The 26,719-nt window shown below is 48.8% G+C and overlaps 1 protein-coding gene across 1 annotated transcript in view; it reads right to left on the bottom strand.

Annotated features, from left to right (window-relative positions):
- Nucleotides 1–4,815, bottom strand: part of LOC144102673 (uncharacterized) — a 57,795-nt gene extending 52,980 nt beyond the window's left edge. Inside the window, exon 1 of the mRNA XM_077635879.1 lies at nucleotides 4,423–4,815. Within this exon, the coding sequence (XP_077492005.1) occupies nucleotides 4,423–4,768 (346 nt within the window). The 5' untranslated portion in view covers nucleotides 4,769–4,815. The remainder of the gene's footprint in view (nucleotides 1–4,422) is intronic.
- Between the last annotated feature and the right edge of the window lie 21,904 nt (nucleotides 4,816–26,719).

The following is a 26,719-nucleotide window of genomic DNA, read 5'->3' as shown; positions in this document are numbered from 1 at the left end:
TGAACGGTGGGTGCGTTAGTGACACCCACCCGGTTGGTAGGATCAACGCACCCACCGGTTACGCCAACGGCGACGACGGCGGTCGCGCAAGCCAGGGACATGCATATTTTAGGCCAGTCCTGTTTTAATTTTCCGTGGTCGGTAATAATTCGCTGCGGCCAGGATTTTACTATAGTCAGATACAGCTCAAGAACGAAGTAGCAACTGCCCTTCAAAGGATCCCTCCAGGCCCTGGTTCGGCGGACCTTCCCAGCGGTCAGGACCAACGGGGTCCCGGAATGAGGGACTCCGCCTTGTATTGTAAGGGGCGAGATCCTCCCCGTCTATATAGCTTAATAAATGCTTTTCCCCACCTCCAGCTAACGAGGTCGATCAGTTCGCCCCTTCACTGATTGTACCCCTCTCCCCCTTGACCCATCCCTTTGGACCTGCTAGCGTGAAATCGCAGAGGGCGGCATATAAATATGGGATAACCACTGCTTAATCAGATTACCCGCGGCGTCACGAAAATCGATCGACGCCTATTCCATTGAGGAGCATCTACCGCTTCGTTCTTGAGATGCATCCAGCTATAGATGCTACTAATGCATTCACAATGGACGTGGTTCTCCAAAAGGACATTGAGGACGGATCACAGCTGGGATATGTTTACTTAATACCCCGCTCTAACGACAGAGACTATTTTCACTGAACTCGCTTTGAATGAGCTAGAAGTGGTGAGCCAAAAAATAATATTGGAGGTGCACTTAAGCTCCGCCTTAGGGTATTACGGGATAACGTCAAAGTTTTATTGTCCATATATGCGGAATTGGTCATTCTCGACTTTACATTCATAGATCCCTGGGAGTCCTGCTAACACTCCTCCTGGCACAGTGGTGCAGCGGTTAAGCGATGCGCCACTGCCCTGCGGTGGCAGGTGCTGCCACCGGTGGGACGCTTGTGAGATCCAGATTGCTCTTCCCGAGCAACCTCTCGCGACGAACTGCCACCTGCCACGGTGGTCAGTTTGTTCACAATCCAATGGACAGGTTGTGACAGAGCGACCAGGTCACGTGACCTAGGCGGCCCACCTCCGTTTTGCCTCCGGGGAGTTTTCGCTCACAACGCCGACGCCCGGATTTTCTGCAGAACGGGAGGCTTAACGCTTTAAGGTTAAAAGAAAGGGCGTTACGAACGGCGACAGCCTGTCTGGATTAGCAACATCGACAGAAAGTCTCGCCTGCTGGAAGCGAACACTATGCTTCTTCGGGGTAACTCCGAGCCACGCGATAGTGATCGTTCCCACGCTTCCCGTTAAATACCACGCGGAGCGTCGCCCGGTTGGATTCTGGGAACCCGAGGGATCGGAGACCTGACAGACGCCGCCGCAGCGAACGAGCGGCATTTATCTTCCCCAATGGTCGTGGCTATGTTGGGGGAACGTAAGGAGCCTCGTTTCCGGCGTAAGAAGGCGTGCCGAGTACGGCGGCGGGCTAGCGGTCATCGTCCACAATCCTCGCAAGCATCTCAAAGGACGAAACGACCCCTTTCGGCTTCTCGACCCGACCTTGCAATCTTGCCCGGCGCGTCGGCTGGCATCTAAAGAACCGGTGTCAGCAGCGCGTGGGAACTTTCGGCTGGCCAGATAACATCACCCTCCGCAGTCGATGTGTACCCGAGGGCATCTTCCTCTCTCCCAGGCTCGACATGTGACGGAGGCGTGCCCCTATGTGCGGTGGTGTGAGTTTGTGCGCGTGAGTGAAAGTTTCAGGCCACTCGCACCCCGGCGAGGGCATCCTAAACCTGGGGCATCTAGGGACAGCGAGTGCAGTGAAGATGATCCTCCATCATCCTCCCTTAAGAATTCTCCATTCGGAGAGATCCCCACTTGTGATTCTCATGCTTGTAAAAATGTAAATGAGCCCTACTGTACAGTTTCTCTTCTGAGCGTAGACCGACAACGTCATTCGGAGACGGGACCTGTGGGGCTGAACGAGTCAGCCTACTCGAGGGCCCCTCCGTCTCCAACTCTGGTGGCACCGGTGGCGCGGAAGTGCAATCCCAAACACTGGTGGCCTGCGATGGGCTTGGACCTTCATCCTCAACAATGGGCACGTATCGCCACCGCAGCTTGTGATGATGGGCTTTCTGCTGTTGTGTCAAATACAGGTCGCGGAAATTTTAGTCCAGAACACACCGCTCGCCGGCATCAAGGAGTCGCCCGGCCTGGCCGGCATCAATGGGTCGCCCACATACTCGGTGTCATCAGCAACGTCAAGAGTTTCAGACTGAGGGGCCAAAATAAGATTTATATCTGGGTCGAAATTTCGCAGCCGTATGTACTGTGTTTTCCGTAAGGTAACCGGGCAAAGGAATTTGCGTTACAGCTTCGTAGACCAACACCGTGTTCACAAATGTAAGGGGCGCTCGCGGAAGCTGGAGCAGGGTAGGGGTGTAAAGTAGGTCAGCGCTTATACAAACACATGTAAACAAAAACCTTCAAAGCAGTTTTCTGATTTCATAGTGTAGCTACTATGTCCTCTCCTCGTGACCAATAACCAAGTACATCTTAGAAGAGATTGTGGAAGTATGAATGGTCACTTCAAAGCCGGAGTATTTTTAAAACACAGCAATGCGTGCGCGTGGGACTCGCCCCCATTTGGGGGTTTACGGAGTGGGAGCGCGACCCATAGAAATACATGTAAGCATAACTTTCCAAATTATTTTTATCTTCTCGCAGGGTACCCATGGATGAGGCGTTTCGTTAACAGTTGGTAAGTCCTTTGAACAAGAGTGCGGCAATGTACGCTACGTCATTTGGAAGCTTTCGCTTTAAAATGCTACGATGAATATGTGGTGTGAAGCCATCCTTACCCAGAAAATGCGCTGTCATCCGTTGGGTGTTTCCGCGAATCGCGCAAGGATCTCGTGTAGTCCGTCGTGTAGTCTCATGTAGCCGTGGAGCTTCTGTTGTAGCACGGGGCGACTCTCATGCCCCGTACCCCCAGCAGGGGTGAGTCACACTTAGCACCTATCGCGGCGTTTTAAAAATATTCAGCCTTTGAAATGATGATTCACATTTTCACAATCTGTTCTAGGATGCACTTGGTTATTCTTCACCAATAGAAGACATCATAGGTGTACTGTAAAATCAGAAGACTGCTTTGAAAACATTTGTTTACACGTATTCCTATGGGCATTAACCCTACTTTAAACCCCGAGTCGACTCAGTAGGCAACAACAGCGCCTCCGCATCATGCTCACGTCACAGACCGGTCTTAATCTACACGGAAGCCTTTACGGCAACCCTTAAAGATGAAAAGATCTCGAATGTTGAGGACAAGGTAACTCCTTACCTCGAGCAGATTGGGAGCTTAAGGTGCCATAACTGCTTCCTTACACGCCTAACATATAAACTTCGTTGCCTGTTGACTTATGGCCAAGACAGCACGTTTCTTACGGCCGTGCAACCGCCATCGGAGCCAAAAAAGGCCTACTATAAGTAATTTTGGGAACTAAACGTTCTCTAGGCACTTATCCTTGTCGCAATGCGAAATTCAGGGACAGTTAGATTCGTGCTAAATGTTGATGTCAGCCGGAGTGCTTAGTAACTTTGGGCAGGCATGCGGGAAGTCTGCTCCCCCACTCTCCTCCACCCTGCCATCCCCCTTCACCGTTTCGCTCGGTCCACCGCTCCTAGCCGATAATGGACAGCTTTTTAACGCGATAGCGTTAGGGGCCCGATGTCACAGAAAAGCCGGCGTCGTAGTCGGTGTGTTTGGCCGTGAGCAAAAAATCAACGAAAAAATACCCAGAGAAGCAACCTAGGTGGCAGGCGGGCCGTCTAAGTCACGTGACCTTATGACGTCATCGCAACCTGCCCACCGGATTGCGGTCACACTGCCCATCGCGGCAAGTGACAGTTAAATTGATGATAGCTCGCGAGAGGTTGTTCGGGAAGAGCAACCTGGGTCGCTCAAGCCCCATCGATGCAGCACCTGCCATCGTGGGGCAGTGGTGCATCTCTTAATTAACCACTACACCCCTCCGCCAGGTGTGGTATGCGGACTCCAGGGGATTTATGAATGTATACTAGAGAATGACCAATTGCGCACACATGGGCAGTAGCACATTACCTCTATCGCTTCATACCGTTAAGGCGGAACTTAATTGTCCCCTCCATCTTTTTTTTTATACAGGTAGGTGTGGTGCGCGCAGGGCGTTGACGATAACAACAGCACCGGAATTCTGCAAAACATGCCATATACAGCTGCGCTGTAAAATTCCGATGTCATTGTGATCCTCATTTGGAAATTCGAAATTCAAAATAGCCTCCATATTATGAAAGCGGAGTGCGGCTTTTGAATGATTTTCGCAAATGCGCCTTATTTTAGCCAGTTTGCTGCGGTCACGGAAGAATAAACGGAGCGCACAGAAACGCACTTGTCGTGGTGGTGGTGGTGGTGGTTGTCGTTGTTGTGGTTGTGCTCGTTGTGGTTGTAGTGGTTGTGGTTGTACTGGTTGTAGTGGAGGTTGTTGTAGTCGCAGTCGTAGTGGTTACGCTAGCTGTAGATGTCTTCGTAGTGGTGAGCTCCTCTTCTTCTTTTTGCGCTTGGAATAAATGAGAGGAGAAGCAACATTTAGGCTTAGCATTAGAAAAACGCTCGGCACGACAGAGCAGGCAAGGAAACAAAGGAGATGCCGCGTGCTCATCCAGGGACAGATAGGTGTGGAGAGAAAAGACGTGGAGGCTTATATATCGCGCCGACCGCCGACTTAGGACAACCATGCGCAGCGAAGACCACAGGTTTTCAGCCTGACTTCTTTGGCGATATATGTGGGAGGATTGCTTAGCGAATCATCTTGACGGGACGTTTTATAGTTTGTATCTGGTTTATCGGGGTTTGAACGCCCCAAAGCGACTCAGGCTATGAGGGCCACCGTAGTGAAGGGCTCCGGAATGAATGAATGAAAAACTTTATTGTATAAGGGTTATTTCTCGCAGCGTAGGTGGAGCCCTCAGTCCAGGGCCCCAGCGGCCTTTGCAGTCTTGCGAGCCCTGTCGATCAGCTTGAGCTGCTCTTCAGGCTTCGAGCTGGACAGCGCAGCCTCCCACTGCTCCGGTGTAGGTGTGTTGTTTATCGGCGCTGCCTGCATTTTCTGACAGGCCCATGTAACGTGGTAAAGCGTTGCGTGTTCACCGCATAGCGGGCATTTGTTTTCATAAGTGGATGGATAGATTTTGCTGAGTAAACTCAGATTGGGGTATGTATTAGTCTGTAGTTGTCTCCAGGCAACCGACTGCTGTTTACTAAGGTCTTTGTGGGGAGGCGGGTAGGTCCTCCGGACGGCTCGTTGGTGTTCTAAGATGGCTACATACCGTCTAGTGACTGCGTCCAGTTCCCCTTCTGTGCGCGCCTCCCGGTTGGCGTATGCTCGGGCATTGGCGTCCGCACATTGGTTCCCTTTTACAGCCTCATGGCCTGGTGTCCACGTGATGAAGCATCTCGTAAAAGTGATTGTCCTCGCCTTGAGTATGTGAATGGCTGCAGTGGATATGCGTCCACTGCTGTATCTTCTGCACGCCTCTTGCGAGTCTGTATTGATGTGTGCATGGGGCTCGTCACTCTGCTGGGTGATGGCGAGTGCAATTGCTGCTTCCTCAGCCTCGAGTATGTTGTTGGTTTTTATCGAAGCGCAGTTGATTTCCCTGAGCTGGTGATCCACCACGCTGGCTACCGAGCCATATCGGTGTCTGTATGTTGTTGCGTCAACATATAATACGTCTTTTGCCCCGGCGAAGCTTCTTTCATGGAATTCAGATCTTGCCTTTCTTCTCGCCTTATGTATATCTGGATGCATGTTTTTTGGAATCGGACTGATCTCAATGATCCTCCTGATTTCATTTGGAACGCTCGCTGTGCTATTGATTTCTTTCAAAGCGTCCCTCATGCCCAGCAACCGCAGCGTGTTTCTGCCTGTTGCGGACAGCATCAGTCTTGTTTTCTGCGCGATAAGGTGGGCCTCGATATGTTCTTGTACTGTGTTGTTTATGCCCAGTTTAAGGAATTTCTCCGTCGAAGTGCTGACCGGCAGTCCGAGAGCGCATTTGTATGCTTTTCTAAGAATTGCCTCCAACTGCTCCTTTTCTTGCTCGAGCGGTGTTTGGTAGGGGACGCTGTATAAGATCCTACTGACCACGAGGGCCTGTACTAGCCTACATGTGTCTTCCTCCTTCATACCTCTTCTTCGTTGGAAATTCTTGCAATCATCCTGGTGATCTGTGCTGTGGTATTTGCTAGCTGTCTGATCGTGTGATCAATACGACGGTTGCTTTGGACCCACATGCCGAGGATCCTAACTTTCGATACTTCTGGAACCTTCGTTTCCCCTATGTAGATATCTATGGAGTTTTGCAGATCATACCCTTGTCTGTAGACTCTGAGCACCTCGGATTTTTCAGGGGAGCATGCAAGACCACAGTGTCGGGCGTATGCGTTGACCGTGTCTGCCGCTCGCTGAAGAAGCTCTTGTTTTTCGCCTAAGGATCCCCTTGTCACCCAGATTGTGATATCATCTGCGTAGATGGCATGCCTGATTCCTTCAATTTCTTCGAGCGCCCTTGCTAAACCAATCATTGCAATATTAAAAAGCATAGGTGATAGCACAGCGCCTTGTGGTGTTCCTTTTTCTGGGGTGTTGAAGGTGTCAGTCCTGATGCCTCCTATTCCAATGGTAGCGGTTCGGTTAGTCAGAAAGGCTTTCACATAGTTGAATATTCTCTGCCCACAACCCAGTTTGCTGAGCCCCTCCAGCACAGCCCTGTGACTGACGTTGTCGAAGGCCGCTTGAAGATCGAGAGCGAGAAAGACGTTTTCTCCATATTTTGGAACGGAAGTAAGCACCTCCTCTTTGATCTGCAGGAGAACGTCCTGTGTCGATAGGTATTTTCGAAATCCAAACATAGTGTGCGGCATGAGTTCGTTGTCCTCAAGGTGGGTCTGCAACCTGTGATGCACAACTCTCTCGTACACTTTTCCCAAGCATGATGTTAAGGAAATGGGTCTAAGATTGTCCAGGTTTGGAGTCTTTCCGGACTTCGGAATCATTACTATTTCCGCATGCCTCCAGTCGTCCGGGAGGGTCCCCTGTTCCCAGTGTTTATTGATGAACTCCGTGAATCTTTTGATTGAATTGTCATCCAGATTCCTTATCATGGAATTGGTGATGCCATCCCTCCCTGGTGTTGTGTTCTTTGTGGCGGACATCACAGCGTGTCTGACTTCTTCTATGGTAAGGGGTTCGTCCAGAGCGGGATTCGTTTCGCCCGTGTATGCCAAGCTGCTGTCGACGTATGTTGCATTGCCGATGTAACGCTGCTTGATGTTCTGTAGCATTTCCTCGTCAGTGCCTTGGAACTGGTGCGCGATCCTTTGGGTCGTCTTACGGGTTTCGGATTTTGTGGTGGTTGAGTCTATGAGAGCCCTTAGCAAGGCCCATGTCTTGGCCCAACCTAGAGTCCCCTGAAGTTCGTTGCACTTTTGGTTCCAGTCGCGCCTCGAGAGCTCCGTCGCATATTCTTCAGCTTGTCTGGTGACCTCAGCGATCTTACGCTTGAGCCGCCTATTATGCTTTTGCCTTTTCCACCTTTTTAGTAGGCCCCGTCTGGCGTCCCAAAGGTGTAAGAGATGTTTGTCCACCTGGGGTGTGTTGGTAGTGAGGGCGACCTTTCGGGTTAGTTTTCGCCAGTCTGTCTTGATTCTTGCGACCCAGCCTTCTATGTCGGTGATCTCAGCGTCTTCATGCATGCTGTGCCCTGGATTTCCTATAGGCTTCCCAGTTTGTCAGTCTAGCCTGGCCATGTTGTCGCCTGATCGGGAGGGTTTCTATATGGATGCGCAGGATGCAGTGGTCACTGCCTAGAGTTTCGCCGTCGTTTTCCCATCTTGCGTGCCTTACCCCTTTGACAAATGATAAGTCTGGCCACGAATCTCGGTTGATGCTGTTCCCCACTCGCGTGGGTTGGGTGTGGTCAGTGATGAGGGTGAGCCTTCTACGATCAGCTTCCCTGGCTAGATCCCTGCCTTTCGGGGTTTCCCGAACGTAGCCCCAACTTTTATGCCAGGCATTAAAGTCCCCCAGAATAACGATACCGTTCTTGCCTGCTGCTTCTTCTGCTTTGCCTAGCAGGTAGCTGAAATTGGCTTTCCTCTGGCTTGGCGGGCTGTACACGTTAAGTAGGAAGGTGCTTTCTTGGCTTCTCTTTTGGGTAATGATTTCTATAAGGACGTGGTCAATGTCCGTTCCGTCGATGTCGTGTCTGATTGCGGTGACTGCTTTTGCAACCAGCGTGGCGACCTTGCTTTGCCCGTGCCCCTCGTAGACGGAGTACCCCGCGAGAGTGAGTGAGCAGCCGGTTTCCTGTAGGGCGATTATGTCTGGCGGAGAGGTGCAATTTGTGATGTGTTGTTTAAGAAGACCCTGCTTTCGGCGGATCCCACGGCAGTTCCACTGCCATATTTCAAGGGTTTCCAACTTGACCGAGCGTTTACGGTTGCTCGCCATACTGGGATGGCCTGTTATAGGGTTTTCCTCTGGATTTCATGGCTGTGAATTGTACTAGACGCTCTCTATCCTTGCGCGTCTCGTCTTGGATGTTGGAGATGAGGTTGCTAAGATTTGCCAGTGCATTGTTAACAGCAACCATGGCAGTTGTAAATTCCTGGCGCCCTATAGTTGTCGCCTGAGCTTCGTTTGTTTGCGGGTTAGTGCTGTTCTGCCTTGTTCTTTGGGCCTTTAGTTCGTCTATCAGCAACCATGGCAGTTGTAAATTCCTGGCGCCCTATAGTTGTCGCCTGAGCTTCGTTTGTTTGCGGGTTAGTGCTGTTCTGCCTTGTTCTTTGGGCCTTTAGTTCGTCTATCAGATCGTTTAGTTTCTGTCTCAGCTGGGCGTTTTCTGCCCTGAGCGTCTGAATTATTTGTCTTAGCTCTTGAACGTCCTCGTTAGCTTCCCCATTAGCGTTGTTACCTATCACTGTTTTCTGTGTGTTTGTGTTTTTTGGAGCAGTGGGAGAGGTGGGGAAAAGATGCTCTTTCCAGCTCACCCTGGTTGCTTCCTCCTTTTCTGGTGCGGTAATTTCGTCCGCCTGGGGTTCTTTAACGCGCACTGACATCGCACAGTACACGGGCCTCTAGACTTTTGCCTCCATCGAAATTCAACCGCCGCGGACGGGATCAAACCCGCGTCTTTCGGGTCAGTAGGCTGGCGCCGTAACCTCTGAGCCACCATGGCGGCTGATAGTCTGTATCTGCGAACACGGTAACAGAAAGGAGAGCGAGGCGAACCCTGACTGATGAAGTTTCAGTCTCGCCACTTACGGTATAAGGCAGGGTTTTCTGCGCTTCCCACATACGCCTCAACAAAGTCGCCATACCGACGGCTATCGGCCAAATTCCGAGACAGGCGACCTGTGAACTGCATTTCCGATCGAACTACCGCTTGTTCGCAACAGATGTGGGATCGCCAACATGTCATGCGTGGCGCTCTGGCACTTTATACCGCCACGCGCTGTCATGGACGCGTGGTATGAAGGTGGAAGGTGTCACCGCGACAAAACTCAATGGTATGCCGGCAGCGGTTTTCATAAGAAGGCGAAGGGCTTTAAGATACACCTGCATTGCGGGAGTCTTGTTCCACTGGGCATTTTTGTGGCGTCATTTATTCGTCCGTTACTAATTGTTATATTGTAACTTAATATCACTAACATATTAAGCATCAGAGAAGTATTATCGGAACACATTTTTACATCGTGCTCGTATAAGCATGTCAAGTACTGCTTGGTTAGGAAAGGCAGAAGAAACACGCATGTGGCATACGAAAATTTGAAAAGACACCGTTGTGAACTAGTGAATGTTGCATACCGTTATCACCCACACGCGCTTCTTAATAAGCAGGTAATGTACCATTTCTCGGGAACATGCTTAGTTCCACTGATTCGTGACATTGATACCTTCTTACAGCGTATAACATTTGCAGGCTACCATTTAATCTTATCGAACATCTGCGCTAGTGTCAAGTAAGTCACAAAACTTGTATCAAAACGTGGGGGCATTTGCTGTGAATTGTTGAGAGCAAGAACGAGAAGAGCGGAGGAAGTCGACGCTGAGTATACACCAACCTGAGTTATGATCTTAGCGTTGCTTCGCACGCCGCGGCGTGTCCCATTTGGCTCTCAGAATGCATGAGTGGTGGTGGTGGTGGTTTAAAACGTTTATTGAAAGGGCCTTTATGTTAGGCGTTTAGCAGGTCCTGGGGTGACGAGGGCGCGTTGAGGTTCAGGTCCCAGGAGGGGAACCAAATGGACCACGGTCGGGGTGGTGGGAAAGGATAGAAGGGTAACTGGAAGGCTAAGTGGTACTGTGTAAGGCAGTTTTCTATATCTCCGTAACAAAAAAAGTTTGGCTGGTGTATGAAGGAGTATAAATTGTATTTGGCGAGGAATGCGAGCTTCACGGATCGATAAGGATGGGTGAGGGGGTGGTAAATCAGTAAGTATAATTTTTGCTGCGTGTAGTATTTGTGGACAGTAAGTTTTTAAGCTCTGACTGCGTGCGCCATCGGTGGGCTCGTACATGGAATCCCCGGCGCCCGGTGTATAGTATCGCAGGCGGAAGTGACGGATATAGTCTATGGCAACTGTGTATGTGTTTAAGACTTGACTAATGAAATAGACAAGACGTGGTGTCGCCAAACCATAAGTGACGTAATTAGACTGGAAATGGAGTCCACCAAAATGAAAGTGACGTCCATTAAACCGGAAGTGACGCCGCCAAAATGGAAGGTCGTCGCGCTCATGCGCCAAGCGGCACCTTGCTATGGCATCACATACGTAGTGGAATTAAGCGCCCTAGAATTTTTTTTCCCGCGGAGGACGTTTTCTGTGTGACACGCAAGGGTATACATTTATTTATTTATTTAATACTGCGGAGTCGCTTGACTTCAAGCAGAAATGAGCGCAGATACAAGTAAAAAATAAACAAGATGTAGACGACCATGATGCAAAACCAAACAGATGATGCGAAAAAAGAAGAAAAAAAACAAGGGTTTCACATACAAAAAGCTCTCAAATTATCAACAAACATTTCTACATTCGGGCTATTCACTACAGCCTTCGGCAATTCATTACAATCTGTAATTGATTTGACAAAAAATGAGTATTTAACTGTATCAGAATATGCACGAAATTCTTGTAGCATTTTTCCATGGTTTCCAGGGTTCCAGGGGATGGTGGTTTGATGTTCATGTCCATTATGATAACCAGGGGATATCTCTGTAAGTGTCTTGAATTTTTTTCGCAGTTCGTTTCCGGGGCCCGCCAGGCGGCTAAAACTGTGTGACATTGCTTTCTGTCATTGCATCGGCACAGTGGACGCAACGGGTTGTTCTAAGAACGAAATTGCGGATGCAAACATGTAGTCACCTCTTTTTCCGAAGTTAGTGCTCATAAGCTGCTTGAAGAGTAGAGTAATAATATGTGCAGTACAAGCCACACTAAGCGCGTGAGCAAGCACATTGTAGCAAAACTTCGATAAAACTAGCTGTATATAGGCTTTCTTCGCTTCGGTCTGTTTGGTCCTGTCTGCACCCAAATTTGGTATATTGGCAACGAGTAGAGCTGTCAGTAAAAACACACTTGCCTCAGGAACTGCTGAAAAGCATTTCTCTTATGTTCCAAATCTTGTGAAATGAGAGGTTTCGCAAGAACAAATCTAAGAACTGCTGCGAAGTGAAATGATTGAGTAACATATTCGTGAAGAGAATATGAACCATGCATCAGACTTACGTGTTGCTGCAAAAAGATATTCAAAACAAAATTATTATCTGCTTCGAAATGTACAATGGGCATGAAAACACCAAAGGGCGTGGAAAATTGAGGTAGACAATGTTCGGGAAGAACTTGATGCCTTATATACGGAAACAAAGGTGCGTAAAGACAATGACATCCTAGCTTCGTCACGTGAAGTTATAGGAGGTGAAGTTGAGAGGTTAAATGAATAAATTACAAATAAATAAATAATGAATAACTATATTCACGAAACAATCAAGTCAGTAAACAATAAAAAAGTCAGGTAATCATTAATACTCGTGCGGATACATGTATGCAACTGTTGAATGTCCAACTCTAAAATGCTACACAATACATGAGAGGCAAAGGAAGCATAAAATAAAGGTGTCATTGAATAGCGAAAGTTCTCTCCAACGTCACTTGAGAGCCCCTGTATGATAAGGTTGAAATTCAAACTTACAAATTGCCTATTTTTGGAAATGCACTTAAAAGGGGAAACGGACCTTTTATCAAATATTACTGTTCTATTTTTTTTTCTTGGCACCTTCAGCACAACAATGGCTTAAGCTACGATGAAAGAAACTCCCATATACCCGCAATTAACTCCGAACGGGAGGCAGGAAGTATGGGCATACTGAAGAGCGGGACGCTTATTGGAGGCAGGGAGGGCTTCTTTCGTTGCAAAAAGAATCAGCCCACGTGTTTATAAAAGCCGTACCAGAACGATACAGCGTGACCACTTTCTCGGCGGCAGAAATCGCGGCCGAGATCCCTGCCACGCTCACTGCGGCCGACATTTTCTGGACGCACGCCGTGGTCGACAGCCACGTAAGGTGGTAGCGTCCGTCAGCGTCTCGCGTCGCACAGCGTGGCGCTTTCGTTGACTCGGGCCTCGGAGACAGGCGTGGTGACTTCAGACAGCGCACCGAAGCGCGCACTTTCTGACAGAGTACTCTCCGTTCCCGGACAAAGGCAAGACAGATCGCAATCGATGTCGAGCGCGTTGATTGTTTTGAACAACGAAAACCAAAAGTCACTGCGGAAAACTTCGACCATTGGCACGTATACATCACAAACTGCGGTGACTTTCAATGCAGGGCCTACGCTGTGGTCTTTAAGGACTGCATGAACGCGATTCTGCTTGACGTTCCAAATATGAGCGTTTCAAGCTTTTCTGACAGTATTTGCCTCTGTCTAAAGGGCAGGCCGTGAGCACGGATCAATGCGGAACCATTGCGGCCCAGTCGCATCCGTGATGACAGATCAATGCGTCGTTGCAGAGTTACATGTTCGGTATTTTGTCCGGTGCACATTACTGCATGCATACATATTTCCGTCCCTTGCATGACCCGCAACCGAAGTGTCAAAACACGCCGCGAGTCTCCGGTCGTGCTTCAGTTCCTGTAGTTTGACCAGAGCTCCTAATCATCTGTATTAACCCCGCTCATTTTTTTTTCAATACGCTCTTCATGTTTGACTGTGCAGAAAACTCGTACTTAGTCTTTCCACAGGCGACTTACTCGATGCACGATTTTTTATGAACTCTTTAAAACCTAAAAAGCAAACATAGCATTTGCATTTACTCATTTAATCAATAGGGCACGCGCATGATCGATTAAATAACGGTGTGATTACTTTCTCGAGTTTGATGTTTCGCAAGCAACTGCGTCAGAAGCCTCCAGGCCACAGGTTCTGCTTTTCAGCAATATATTCCGTCGCTCAAGATGCCTGAGTTTACCAAGGTTCTCAGAGGTGAGTATGGTGCTTATCTTAGATGCAACAGGGATTCTGGACTTCGAAGGTAGAGATAGGGGTGGGGGGCGGGCGGGGGATGGGGGGAGTCGTAAATGCCCTACTACACGGCTAAAAGCAAACCATGTGGCCTGGGAACTTTCGACGCACAATGTAAATTTGCTGTGGCGTAGATTAGTGTCCATGACCGCGAAGCGCAGCAAGTGCGCGTTCAGTGGATCACACATGATAAAGTCTGCCGACACGCAATGGATTTCAGTACATTGCATGGAACGAAGCGAAACGGAAAGCACCAGTACCAGCATACAGATTAAATGTTCCAGCCAGCTCCACCTTTGTTCTATACAGACCATGTAGAACGTGAAACGAACGGGTGAAAGAGTGCTGTTTTTCGTGTTTTTCGACGCCGCAATGAATTCGGAGGGCATTTGCATTTTCAGGATATTGACAGGAAGACTCAGGACACTCCGGGCGTCACACAATGATAGATTATCCTGGAAGAGAAACATTGTTAGTGGATGATTAGCCAAACCAAAAACTGGGACCCATCTGGTCTTCGCTCAGCTTTTCCAGGCAAGAATCTTCTTTCGCACTGAGCTCATATATTTGTTATATGGTGTATATCTAAAAAAAAGTAGGAATGGTAGAACCTGAAAGAATGCGAAATTAGTCAATTAACACCAACCAAAAGCACGCATGACGTTAGGTATAACAGCTCAGGAGATTAATAGCATTGTTAATGATGGCTTAGTTGAGTGGTATATAAAGAGAAGTTACCTTTTTCTCTGCATAGCAACGCTCAAATCAGCGTTTTTATACGACTATAAATAAAGCTCATTCAGGTTTTTCAATCTTCGACATTTGGTTCACCCGCCAGGCATGCTACCGGCTATGCCACCTTTTCTTTACTTTTGGAGGCACGTTGACTAGGTTGAGGTAGAAGAAAGGATAATGCGTGTTTGGTGTTGGGGTAATTAGCAGAGTGAACAATAAACGTGCTAATTAGATATTAATTGGGGTAACATAATGTGCGCTAACTGCCGGGCGGAAGACTTCAAAGACTAGAATGTGGGAACTGTCTTTTGATAATAGTGATAAATGTGTGAACCTGAACAAAAAAACAACGCCTGCGTGTGTGCGAAGACTTACAGCTGAAGGGAGCCATTAAGACGGTCGCGTTATACCCTTAAGGGCAGAGCTAAAGTGTCTCCCTAATTTCTTTTCCCGAAAGGTCTGCTCTTCACACACATTTCATTCTAAGCACACTAGTTGCGCAAAATCAGGTCGAGAACGACCACTTGGGCTAACTGTTAAGACAGCAATAACAGGCCGCAAGCTTTAATAGGAGCGTTTTGTTTTCTGCACTTTCAGTCAAACAAGATTGCATCCTGTTTTAAACATGCAATCGGAGGTGGCGAGTGACCTGATTCTTGCCTCCATCTCGATCATTGTTAACTACTTCGAACCAAGTTTTCTTCTGACACAACCTTAAACTTCAGAGCAAGGACTGAGGCTAGTTAGCGCTATATCTTAGAAATGCTTAACGCACTTTGGTAAACGAAACAGAGACCAGTGCAAAAGATCAGACAGATAGACCCGCAAGAGACAAAGCGCTTCGCCCTGTGGACGTCTCTCTGCTTTTCGTCTCACTGTTCCTATTATCTTTTTCAAAACAGCGACAAACGTTGCTAAGTTTTGTTGTCGAAAAACAGATATTTCAAGCCTCACCCCTTACTTTGTGCCTTCTTATCGGGTAAAGACGACTAGCAGCCACGTGAGAATAGCATATTCCTAGAGTGCCCACTTTTCAGGCCGCTCTGATACTCCAGCGCGAGGAGAGTGGGCCATACTATCATGTGACCAATTGGACCTGCCTTCTTGCGTTTCTTCGTGTCAGCTCGCGACCAAGTCGAATGCTGCCCCTGCTACGCGTCACTGCAATAGTCCCACCAAGAGACAAATTCTGCCCAATCCCCACCACATCGCCCTTCACAGACGTTGTCGCCACCGTCCACAGACGACACGAAACGCTCTGCAGCAGCATACGTGTCGCGGTTTTCGGTATCCCCGTCTGCCTCGTCACAAGAGCGAGCAGCTCAACAGGCTTCTGTAGCGATGTTCAAGCCACGACCAACTGACGCTAAAGGTGTGTCGGCAAAGCCCAAGACTGCTAGCCACACCCCAGCCCCTTCAATGGTCCGCAGCGCATTAAAGGTCACACGACGCAGGATAAGAAGGCCAACCTGATGACAGCTGTACCAAGCATGCTGTTTGTCACCCGCCCTACTTATCCTGAGAAGGAGCCTGAACCGGTGCCAGCGTCTCAAGTCAAATCAGGCCACTGAAGTGGGCCCTTCTTGCTCCCAACCGATGTTAGAATCATCAAAGAAGCGTGCCACCACTGGCTCGGCCGCCGCCTAGCGCATGTTCGACGGGAGCCCACCACACACAACATCTCGTCCACTGCAGTTTCCGGTTACACCCACGCTGCTGCTTCATCAGCCGCCGCCTAGCAAGACGTCTCGGTTGACCAGGCCCGCGGACGTGCAGCCGATTGCTCCACCGGTGCCGAGGTCGCCTCCGATTGTCGCTACCTCGCCGGCAGCCTTCTTCCTGAACGGCCCGGCGCCAGTGGCAAGGGCGCCACTCGTGCGGCCGCCGCCCCGTTCAAGCCAATAAGTTCACGGCTGAGTGCGAGCGTGTCCCAGCAGCCACATGCAGTCCATCACAGCCATTCCCCCGCCTCTAACCTCGCTGCACCTCCCGTGGCCGCCCTCATGGTTACCGGGCAGTTCGGCCCGGCATATGTTGCGCGAATCTCGCGACCCGTAACACACCTACCTTCCTCTGCTACGCCGTCCATCTTGCGCCAGCCGTTAATTGCTGCACCAGAACCACCGGAATTGAGTGCACTTACCAAGCTACCCACATTCCTCGCCTGCCACTACGCGTCGCTCGATGCCCACCAAAAGCTCGGCCGCAACGCCACAGCCGCCCGCCTGAGCCTCGCCTTGGGACCTCGAGCGCCTTGCACGATTCTTCACATACCGGCTTCACATACCGAATAATCGTCTAGGGGGGAGCCCTGTAGCCATCCGCGCTGCCGGCAGTGGCAAAATGACGAAGGGTCACTGGCACACGCTAGAGAACGCTCGGATTTTAATTACCTGAGCACAGGTGAATAGTCACCCGATTCTTGGCCGATCCCCCAGTGTGGGTATGTGCAATCTTTTGATAGGCTAACAACCACAACAACCTTGCCTAGAGCCGGACGCTGCCGCCGCCGCTCAACAGCTATGTCCTCTCCGGCAGCCCTGAAAAAATTTTGCCATTTTCGCCATCTAGGACACCTCCACAATATCATAATAGTAGGTTGCCGGAACATGAGTCAAGTTTTAATCGCATTCATAGATGAGAAGCAATGCTTCGTGAAGTGACCGCAGCGGTGGCCAAGTGGCTGAGCATGCGCCTCGCATGCGGGAAGTGCGGGGTTCGATCCCCAGTGTCGCCGGGTACTCACCGGTGATATAACGGCTACAAGCTTTCCCCTGGTCTGGTGCTCGGCTTATCAGGGGTGAAATGCTTGGAAAAGTGGTCTTTGACTCCACCCTGCGTAATCGAAAATATACCGTGTACTATGGCGCCCTTTTGCAATAAATATCTACCATCTTCTTTAAGCTCTTTCGTGCGAAATAAAAAACCTTTTATTTTTGTTTATTCATTTTGGTTTTTGTTTTTAGTTCACAAATTCCAAACATTTGCGGCTCAGTGTTTCATTTCTTAGGTTTCTTCTTTGCAGCCGTTCTGGCTGCAGTAAGCAGTGCGCTTCGTCATTTGTGTGTCTCACTTTGTCCGTGTTTTCCTTGCTTCAAGAAAGAATGAACATTTACGAGCTCGCCCAGCATTGAGTTCAAACTGAAGCATGTTCCAAACGGCGACCCGATGCAAGTTTTCTTGCTCACCAGAACCGACGAGCGTTTCTCAATGGGGCGATTTAATTTCGCATCCAGAGTTCCGATTGGACCTCGGCGTGTATCTTGCTCCTTCGCGGATTCGGAGAGCTGTTCTGGATCGGCGACTGGAATGCGCCTTAAATTTCACTGCGGCTTTTAGCGCATCGCGTGCGTTTCTGTGTTGATGCAGCGCCCCGTTTACCCTACGTAAGACCTGACACGTGGCAGCGGGACTTTGCAAGATCCTTCTCCCTTGCACTCCGTGAACTTCGTTTCGGGTTTCCCGTTGCAAGCATCTCCCGTTGATTTTAGACTTTGCACATCGTTCATTTTTCTGCACGTTTCTTGCACCCTCAACGGAACAGGAAAAACAACTTCGACGTCGTTCATGCAGGCTCAAGGGGCGGGGGCCGGGGCCTCCGCGACTAAATACAGGCGAAATCACAGTGATTCTTCGCGGGGCTGTCTCTTGGAGAATTCAGGGTTCCGGCGGTATGATGATAAATCAGATTTGCAAAAAGGGTCGTAACGTCACACAAATGTCAAGTGTACGTCATTGGTCGACGGGAGGACGTCATGGTGCCACGTGGAGTGTGACGTCGTACAAAGGGATATCATGACGCGTTCCGACTTCATTACAAGTTGCATAAATTGCGTTTATGAGATCATCATAAGAAGGTTAACTAAGGCATTTGCACATTAAAGCAAGTTAATCGCGCGTTAAAGAAATTTCGCCACCGAGAGGCGGAATAAAACCTCCGAATCCGTGTTGGGAGCCGAGCGCACTACCTCTACGCCAAAGAGGAGTTCCCACTCGACTAGATTAAGGAACACCTTGCAGCTGGTGAGACGTCCACCACGTGACCAAGGCGGAACCGTCGAAATTTCGGTCGCGCTCGGCGCCGCGCCAGCTGTTAAGGCGCGTCGCGTCCCGTGACACCTCACGTGATGTACGACATCATCGGAAGCTTCTAGATAGGTGCATGTCGAGCGGTCGGGCCGCAGGTGTACGAGGTAACAGAGCAAAGTGAAAGGAAATGAAACGCACAATAAGCTGAGGGGTTCTAACGCTAACAAGGTTAGGTTAGGCTTTCATTAAGTTTTTATTTAATATCTGCGATAGGATGTGCACGAGTATCATTTCGTCTGCTGAAGAAATTATCAGCGCTTCAGGGTACCGGCTTTTGTCTAGCCTTTCCCAGTCTTGCCCTGACGCACCCGTTGTTCAGGCAAACTGCAAAACCCATCAGGGAGAGCAGGCATGAGGTAAAGGAATACAATAGAACACGTTCTTGGGCAAGTTGGTTCATAGCTTAAGTAGATGAAGCGCACAAAAACACAGCCCACAGGAATGCGCCTGTCTCGTGTCTTTTTGTGTGTGCTGTGTTTTTGTGCGCTTCATCTACTCAAGTAAAAGAACACGTTCCTTGAACTTAGTGCAGCAGCTGCTTCCGTGCGATGGTTTACGTATTTCGCGAGTGTTCTTGAAAAGCCCATAAATAGAGCCACATATCGGAGCAAACAGCTTAACCGTTTGCTTTTAACTGGTTATCTACAACATTTCTATTCCGTATTCGTTCATGACATCAGGTCTATAAAAGCTAATTAGTCCCATTTGAATGGAGTCTTATTGGCCTTGACTCCGGTGCCAGTTCTTGCCTTCCCTTCACCCCGATTCCGGGACGATGACGAACTGATATTCCCGGAATGCTAGGTCAAAACATTTTCTGGGTATCGCCTGGAAGGCCAGAATTCGCTTGGCGGCATTTTGGACCAGAATCGAATTTTCGATATTGAACAGGTAAGGCTGTTAATGAAGATCAATTACATGATCCTGCGACATCGAAACGCGGATGGTGTGAGGCGCTGCTCACGTCCTCGACGAGCCCCGGTTCTCGGCTGCGCGGCAGTGCGAACACCGCACGGCGGGACCAGTACGAGTTGTCCAGTCAAGCTTTTAGTGCTGCCAGCAGCGCCGTAGTGCATGTGCTAGCATGACGAACGCTGAAAGCCCCTCCGCAGTATTGCGGGAACATAAAACGGACTGAAGAAGACGTGACCGATGGGAGTACATTTCTTCTTCAGTTCCCTCTGGATGTTCTCGCAACACGGCGCCTGAGATGTCACCATGCCCAAACAAACCACAGACCGACTAACCAACATTGAAGCTTTTGTGAAAGACACGCTGCGTGTTCGCGAAGTCTCCTTCCCTGTAAGTCCGAAGGCATCACACATACTATGGGTTCCAACCGAAGCCAGGGGCTTCTGATGCGAAAGGTAAGGAATGGTGCTCGAGACAGCTCTGCCATCGCTTACCTTGTTATTTGGCACCCACGAAGCCTGATGGAAGAACATTTAACGGAAGGCTGAACGAATGCGGTACCTTTCAGCTGCAGTGAGCATCATCCTTGTGAACTTGGCCTCTGGGATCCAGGCCCACCAGTGCCGAGAGCATCTTTCCGAAATCCATAAGAAGTGTTTGGTTTTAAGCCGACGTCATGTCCTGAGATGATCGGTACACTGCACAGATGTGATCAGTTCCAGAAGTCGAAGCGCCGCAGCTGAATACGCTTATCGATTTCCTAAAGGTGCAAAATACCTCACCAGGGAGTAGCGCAAATGGCAGTATTTGTTTTCAAAACGTCCTTTGCCACATGCCACATGGGGAGACGGGCCGAATACTGCAGTACTGCACTCTTCTTCTTCAATTCTGATGAAATAAAATGGCACGCCCTGTGCGATCGCAACTCCAGTAACAGGCGGCAGGAGGCGCAGTTATGAAGCACGCATTAAGATAAGAGAAAAAAAAACAGAAGCAAAGCAAAGGAGTAACCGCAGCTAAGTTCAATAAAAACCGAGGCACGATTCGACTTTAGCAGATATTGATGATGCAGTACTGTAATACACTCCGAATAATAATGCAATAAGATAATGGGCATTCAAAGTGCACGTATAATGTTGAGTAACCATTTCTATATGTTTTATTTTACTATTTGCAAACATAGCAAACATAGCATAATGGGCTTTGCTAAAACACAGGCCCATCGTGATATTTAGGCGACAAGCCGCTTCACGGTACTAAGGTGTAGGATTTCCAGCGCCAGAGCCGACCTAGTCACTTTAGCCAAGAGGTCTTGGCCCACTTGACGAGTTCATGTGCCTTCTTGCACTACATGCTGTTATCGAAAATACTACAGGAAACTGATTTTGCCATAGCAGGAACGGCTTACCGAAGCAAAAAGGAGAAAATGACGAAGAGTATGAGCGAAACAACACAAGGCATATATGTGCTCTAGCGGTACCGTCAATAGCAGAAATACCACTTCAGTTCTACAGAAAAATTATTATAAAACGAGTTCCAGGAATGCACACTCTAATAATTTTCTAAAGGTGCAGCCAAGCCTCCTATTAGCGCACCTTGTCTAAAGGTTCAGTTAACGCATGATTACCTACATTTCAGAGAAAAGAGACAGTTGTATCACAGTTGGGTGTGTTTAGATAAGTACAGTAATCAAGGTTTGCTGACTGTTTATTGTTTTTAAACAAATGTTACATTTGATCGGAAGATGTGTTTACACAAAGGGATGATACTTAGTGACAAGAAAATTCAAACAGCGCTAGACAACTGGACCAGAAAGAGGAGGGGACCAACACGTTTGTCTCCTCCTCTTTCTGAACATGTTGTCTAGCGCTGTTTGAATATTCTTGTCGTCATGGAACACCAACTCGCCCAATCTGCCGTTCTACAATGATACTTGGATTTACAAGAAACTCTGTAGTTTTTTGTTAAAAAAAAACATATCATACGAGGTGGAAAACGTGGCTTGTGCGATTTCGAGAAATTGCTTGTTTGGATTATTACACAAAGAAAGTAATATTTTTGTGGAACGTTAAAGGGTTCCTGAAAAGGGTGTTTGAGGTTGTCTATTAATGCTCGCATTATGTAGAGTACAGGCCAACGAGCGTTCATGCCACGCACAAGACCTCAAAAGGGAGCCGATAATTTAAAATACAATTTTTAAAACTCCCCGTTCAGCGCCTAGCGGCGACCTGCGGTGCTGGGCTTTCGCCCGAATCCGCGCTCTTTACGTCTTGTGGCACTCGTTACGTCAACAACCAACTGTTGGCACTGGTTCGCGCGCGTCGCCAGCCGGCGACGGGGGTGAGTGCGAGGGGCCGGCGGAGGAGCGCCGACATTTCAGCGTGCAGAAAGTGACGAGAGGAGAGGGAAAGGCGCGAGGACGCGGGAATTCAAATTTTGACTACAGATAAGTCAAATTCCACAAAACGCATCTAAAATATTCTTGCACGAGGGAATTTGTGAAGCGGCGTCCTTTAGCATCCTAGGAACATCGCATCTTAGTCGAGATCCCCTTTCACAGCCCCTTTAATATTTTTTCAAAAATTTTATGCAAAGTTTTTGTTGGAAGCGTGCAAAAAGTATTTTCGCTCCTATAATTTCGCCGTAAAAAAAGCGTCAGGACAGATTTTAGGACAATAATGGGAGAAGAATGAATAAGAACTTGAGGCTGAAATTTTTTCTCAGTGTTAATCTCCCTTTTTACTACCGGCTGAAATACTTTGTACTTGTAGACCACACAAATGATAATTCATTAAGCGTTGAAAGCGCCTGGAATTCGAAAGATTCGAGAAAAGGCGAAATTTCACAAAGATTAAAAAAAAAACATCTCCGATTTTCAATAACGTTTTCTTTGAGAGACCTTCACTGCCTGGTAATTCCGGATATAGAAAAAAGTGCTGGATTATGCGGTTTTAAAGAATCAAATTAAAAGATTTGTGTAGACCAGATTTTGTTCCGTTATCATTTTTGCATGCTGTCTATTTAGAATTTTAACGGTCATGAATTCGTTTTCACTATTTGTGCATGTGCCAGTGTTTTAATTAGCACAATGGCAACACCTCAGAAAATAACTTGCAAGCACGTTTTTGCTTAGAAGCGTTTCTCAATAAGTCAAAACAAGAATACGTGTATTCCTTCGCGTGGCCTTCATACGTATGACTAATGGGAGCCAGAATTTAGCCGTATTTCAAAAGTGTTTCATGGCAGTTTGGCTCAGCATCAGATTTATAAAACGCAATTAGCTCAACCTTTTACATACTTTTGACCAAGGGTTCCGTTAGTTACACCTAAACGCAAGGTGCACGAAATGGTACTGTCAGGATTTGAGGTTCTGGTACTCCAAACTGCACTAGGAAGGCCCCTTGATCCCAGAAACATGAAGGTTTTGTGAATATATCGGCAAGCTAGTGCTGCCTGCCCCTTTGGTATGGGCACGCATTGCCGAAACGCAACATATCCGAAATTTCGTAAGCTGCAAGCTAAAAATGCTAAAATGCCTGCTCTCACATCGATGGAATTTCGACAGGCCAAGGTGCGCCCTTTTTGCCCCAGTTTTTCTAGCCGGCAACGAGGCACAAGAAGCCTTCCGTAGACGCAAGGACACGTCGCGACGTTGATGCAGCCCGCATCAGAAGCTCACCAAATGCGCGAAGAGTGCTCTCACAAGCGCTTCGCGAAGTGAATGGTTGCAAAACCACAGGTTCAATTTTAAGGCGAAAGCCTTTAATGGCTCATCGTTGTCCGTCCGTCCGCGAAATCTGTCACACTATGACGTCATCAATGGCATAATAATAATAATAATTGGTTTGGGGGGAAAGGAAATGGCGCAGTATCTGTCTCATATATCGTTGGACACCTGAACCGCGCCGTAAGGGCAGGGATAAAGGAGGGAGTGAAAGAAGAAAGGAAGAAAGAGGTGCCGTAGTGGAGGGCTCCGGAATAATTTCTACCACCTGGGGACCTTTAACGTGCACTGAGATCGCACAGCACACGGGTGCATGGCATAAATGCTATAACCCATATTTATATATTACAATACCCTCAGGGCCCGCAGGGCGTTATAGAGGGGGTGGGTGAAGAATAAAAAGCAGTAAAAAGTACATCTCTTTTCGTTGGACACCAATTGACTGATTCACTGTTTTTTGGCTTTGTGGAGGCCGTATGAAACGAAAAACATTATTGTATTGACCTTCCCATTACTTGTTTTCTTGTGTACATGAGAGGGTTAACGACGTTGCGAAGGGGGCTCCACGGGGCTCCACGGACGCGATTGCAGTTTGGGGAGTGTCAGTCAGGGCCAGCCATAAAGCTTACAAATGCGGTGGCCGAAAGGTGATCGCGGTAATCTGAAAGGTTATCCAAAGACTCTGGTGCACCAAAGTGCAACAGCGTTCCAAACTTGGAATGTAAAGTCAGTTTCTTTTTGTAGCCTATAGTACGTGCCCGGTGGCAGACTTTTACATATTGTGCAGTTCTCCAGAATAGTGTGATAGGCGGGTGCTTTTTCTCTCCTACTTTATTCTTATTAATTCAATCTACTGTAGTTATTTTTAACCCTGTACGCGCATGAACGCGGCAGTGATGCTTTGTACATGCATTATATAATAGCCCAGTAGACATGCAGTGCACATAAACCATCCGTAGGGTCAGTATAATATCCCAGTAGACATGCAGTGGACGTAAACAGTCCGTAGTGTCTGTATAATATTCAAGTATACATGCAGTGGACGTAAACAGTCCGTAGTGTCTGAAGTCTTTCTTGTCCTTTTTCCTTCATCAGCGCAGAACAAAAACACATTTAATGCCTGCGCACCAATACCAGTTCAAATGAATGCGCGAACGGTTTCTTCTTCATTTCTTCCTTCACAGCGCAATGGAAGAGTGCAACATGAGGCACTTAATACGAGTAGAACTTTCATATAGGTCATTGAAAATATCGTCACGAAGTGGTGACTGCAGTCCGAGGAGCAGAATGACAGCGAAGATGGTGTCTAAACAAAACTCTTTATTTGGGCTGACTTGCGCCCACAATGGACTAAATCACTCGGCGGCGGCGTAGCAACAACCGTGGTCGCGGGTCGTCGAACAGAATGCCAGCCGCTGTCGGCCCGCACTCAATTTAAAGCTGATAGTGAACTTTCGAGATGAAGCGTTTAAAGTTACTAGAACATTCTGGAACAACATAGAATCAGCTTTGCCTGGATGCGATCAATCGAGATAAATTTTGTCAAGTCTTGCATCGCCAACAAAGCGATAAAGCGGCGTGGTGGCAGCTTTGAAGAATGAACAAACACTGCAAAGGCTCGAGGCATTACTCCCCTCGCAAAGAATCATCGACCAGATGCATTAAATCATGGCGACTAGCAAAAATAAAAACAGATCTTGAAAATAAACAAAGTGTGGAAACACGGCGTCCTTCAGCGCGCATAATAGGGCTTTAGACTGACGACACGGACAACTTGTCGTACGCGGCGTCGCTGGGATGCAGTCATTGCGTCAGGGAGGACTCCATAATCCAGTTCACCTAGCCGACGAACAACCTTGTAGTACGGGTAGAAACAGCGGCGCAGAAGCTTTTCACTCAATCCACGTCGGCAAATGGGTGTCCAAACCTAGACTTTTTCTCCTGGCTTGTATTCCGCGCTGCGTCTTCGTAGGTTGTAGCGTCTGGCGTCGTTCCGTTCCTGGTCTTTGATCCCTAATCGGGAAAGTTTCCGGACTTCTGCGCGTTGTTGTTGTTGCCTTCGAGACATGGCACATACCCACGACGGGGGATTGGCCAGGGTTCAGTGGGGAGACCCCATAGAAAAGGGTAGACGGTTGTCCTGCTAATATTGTGCCTTGGGTGTAACTTCAGAGTAGTTGAATGTAGGCGGCGACGTCGACGTTCTCTTCGGTAACGTTGGGCAGCATAGCGCCCAGCGTGCTCGTGGCCTTCCTACCATGGACGAGCCTGAAAGGCCTCATCTGGGTGGTTGTAGGCAAAGACGACGTAAGGCAGGATGACGTCCCAGGTCTTGTGTTCGGCATCGACATACATGGCGAGCACATTGGCGATGGTTTTGTTCAGGCGTTCGGTCAATCCGTTGGTCTGCGGATGCTATGCAGCTGTCCTCCGGTGGCTGGTTTGGCAGTAACACAGGACGGCTTGCGTTAGTTTCGCCGTGAATGCTCTTCCTCTGTCCGTGATGAGCACATCGGGGGTTCCGTGCCTCAGAAGAGTGCACTCAATGAAAAATTTGGCGACTTCTGCTGCTGTTCTGTTCGTTAGGGCCTCGGCGTACCGGGTCAGGAAGTCGGTCGCTATGATGATCCACTTATTTCCGGATGTTGACTTTGGGAAAGGGAGAAGCAAGTCCATGCCGATCTGGTGGAAGGGCCTTGAGGGGGGTTCAGTGGGGTTCAGAAGTCCTGCTGATCGGGTGGGAGGAGCCTTTCGTCGCAGACGATCTCGGCAGGTTTTCACGTAATGTGCGACATCGGCAGACAGTCGGGGCCAGTAATGCTTGTCTTGAATGCGGCCGGAGGGCGCAAGTAAACCCGAGATGTCGAGCTGTCAGCTCGTCGTATGAAGCCTGTAAAACGTCTTCGCGGAGACAAGCAGCTACAACATAGAGGTAGGTTGTTTTGCGCGCTGCGAAGCTCTTCTTTACGAGGACATCATTCTGTACACAGAAGGAAGACAGTCCTCGCTTGAATGAGGCGGGGGGTGAAGAAACCTTGCCTTCCAAGTACTCGATGAGCTGCTTTAGGTCGGGGTCCGAGCGTTGCTGCTGTGTAAACGAGCTGGGGCTGATGGGTTCCAGGAAGACGTCCTCATCGTCATCCGGTGGCGGTGCATCTACAGGGGCTCGTGAGAGGCAATCGGCGTCAGAGTGCTTGTGTCCGGACTTATAAACGATGGTGAGCTCAAACTCCTAGAGGCGCTCACTCCATCGAGCGAGGCGGACAGAGGGGCCCTTCAAATCGTCTGTACAGGTGCGGGCGGAATTTCGACGTAGCCCAGATGATGGCAAGACACTCCTTCTCAGTTGTCGAATAGTTCGCCTCGGCGTTGGAAAGGGAACGGCTAGCGTATGCGATGACTTTCTCTAGCCCGTCGCTTTCTTGAACGAGGACGGCGCCTCGGCCCGCGCTGCTTGCGTCGGCATGAACTTCTGAATCGGCGTTTTTATCAAAATGCGCGAGGATCGTTGGGGACTTTAAAAGACGCTGAAGTTCCTTGAAGGCTTCTGCTTGCAGCGCCTTCCATTTAAGTGTTACGTCTGCGTTCGTCAGTTGGGTCAGGGGCTCGGCGATGCGCGAAAAGGTTTTCGCAAATCGTCGGT

The sequence above is a fragment of the Amblyomma americanum genome, chromosome 8 (assembly GCF_052857255.1).
Source record: "Amblyomma americanum isolate KBUSLIRL-KWMA chromosome 8, ASM5285725v1, whole genome shotgun sequence".
Taxonomy (NCBI): Eukaryota; Metazoa; Arthropoda; class Arachnida; order Ixodida; family Ixodidae; genus Amblyomma; species Amblyomma americanum.
This window is presented reverse-complemented; position numbering and strand designations above follow the sequence as displayed.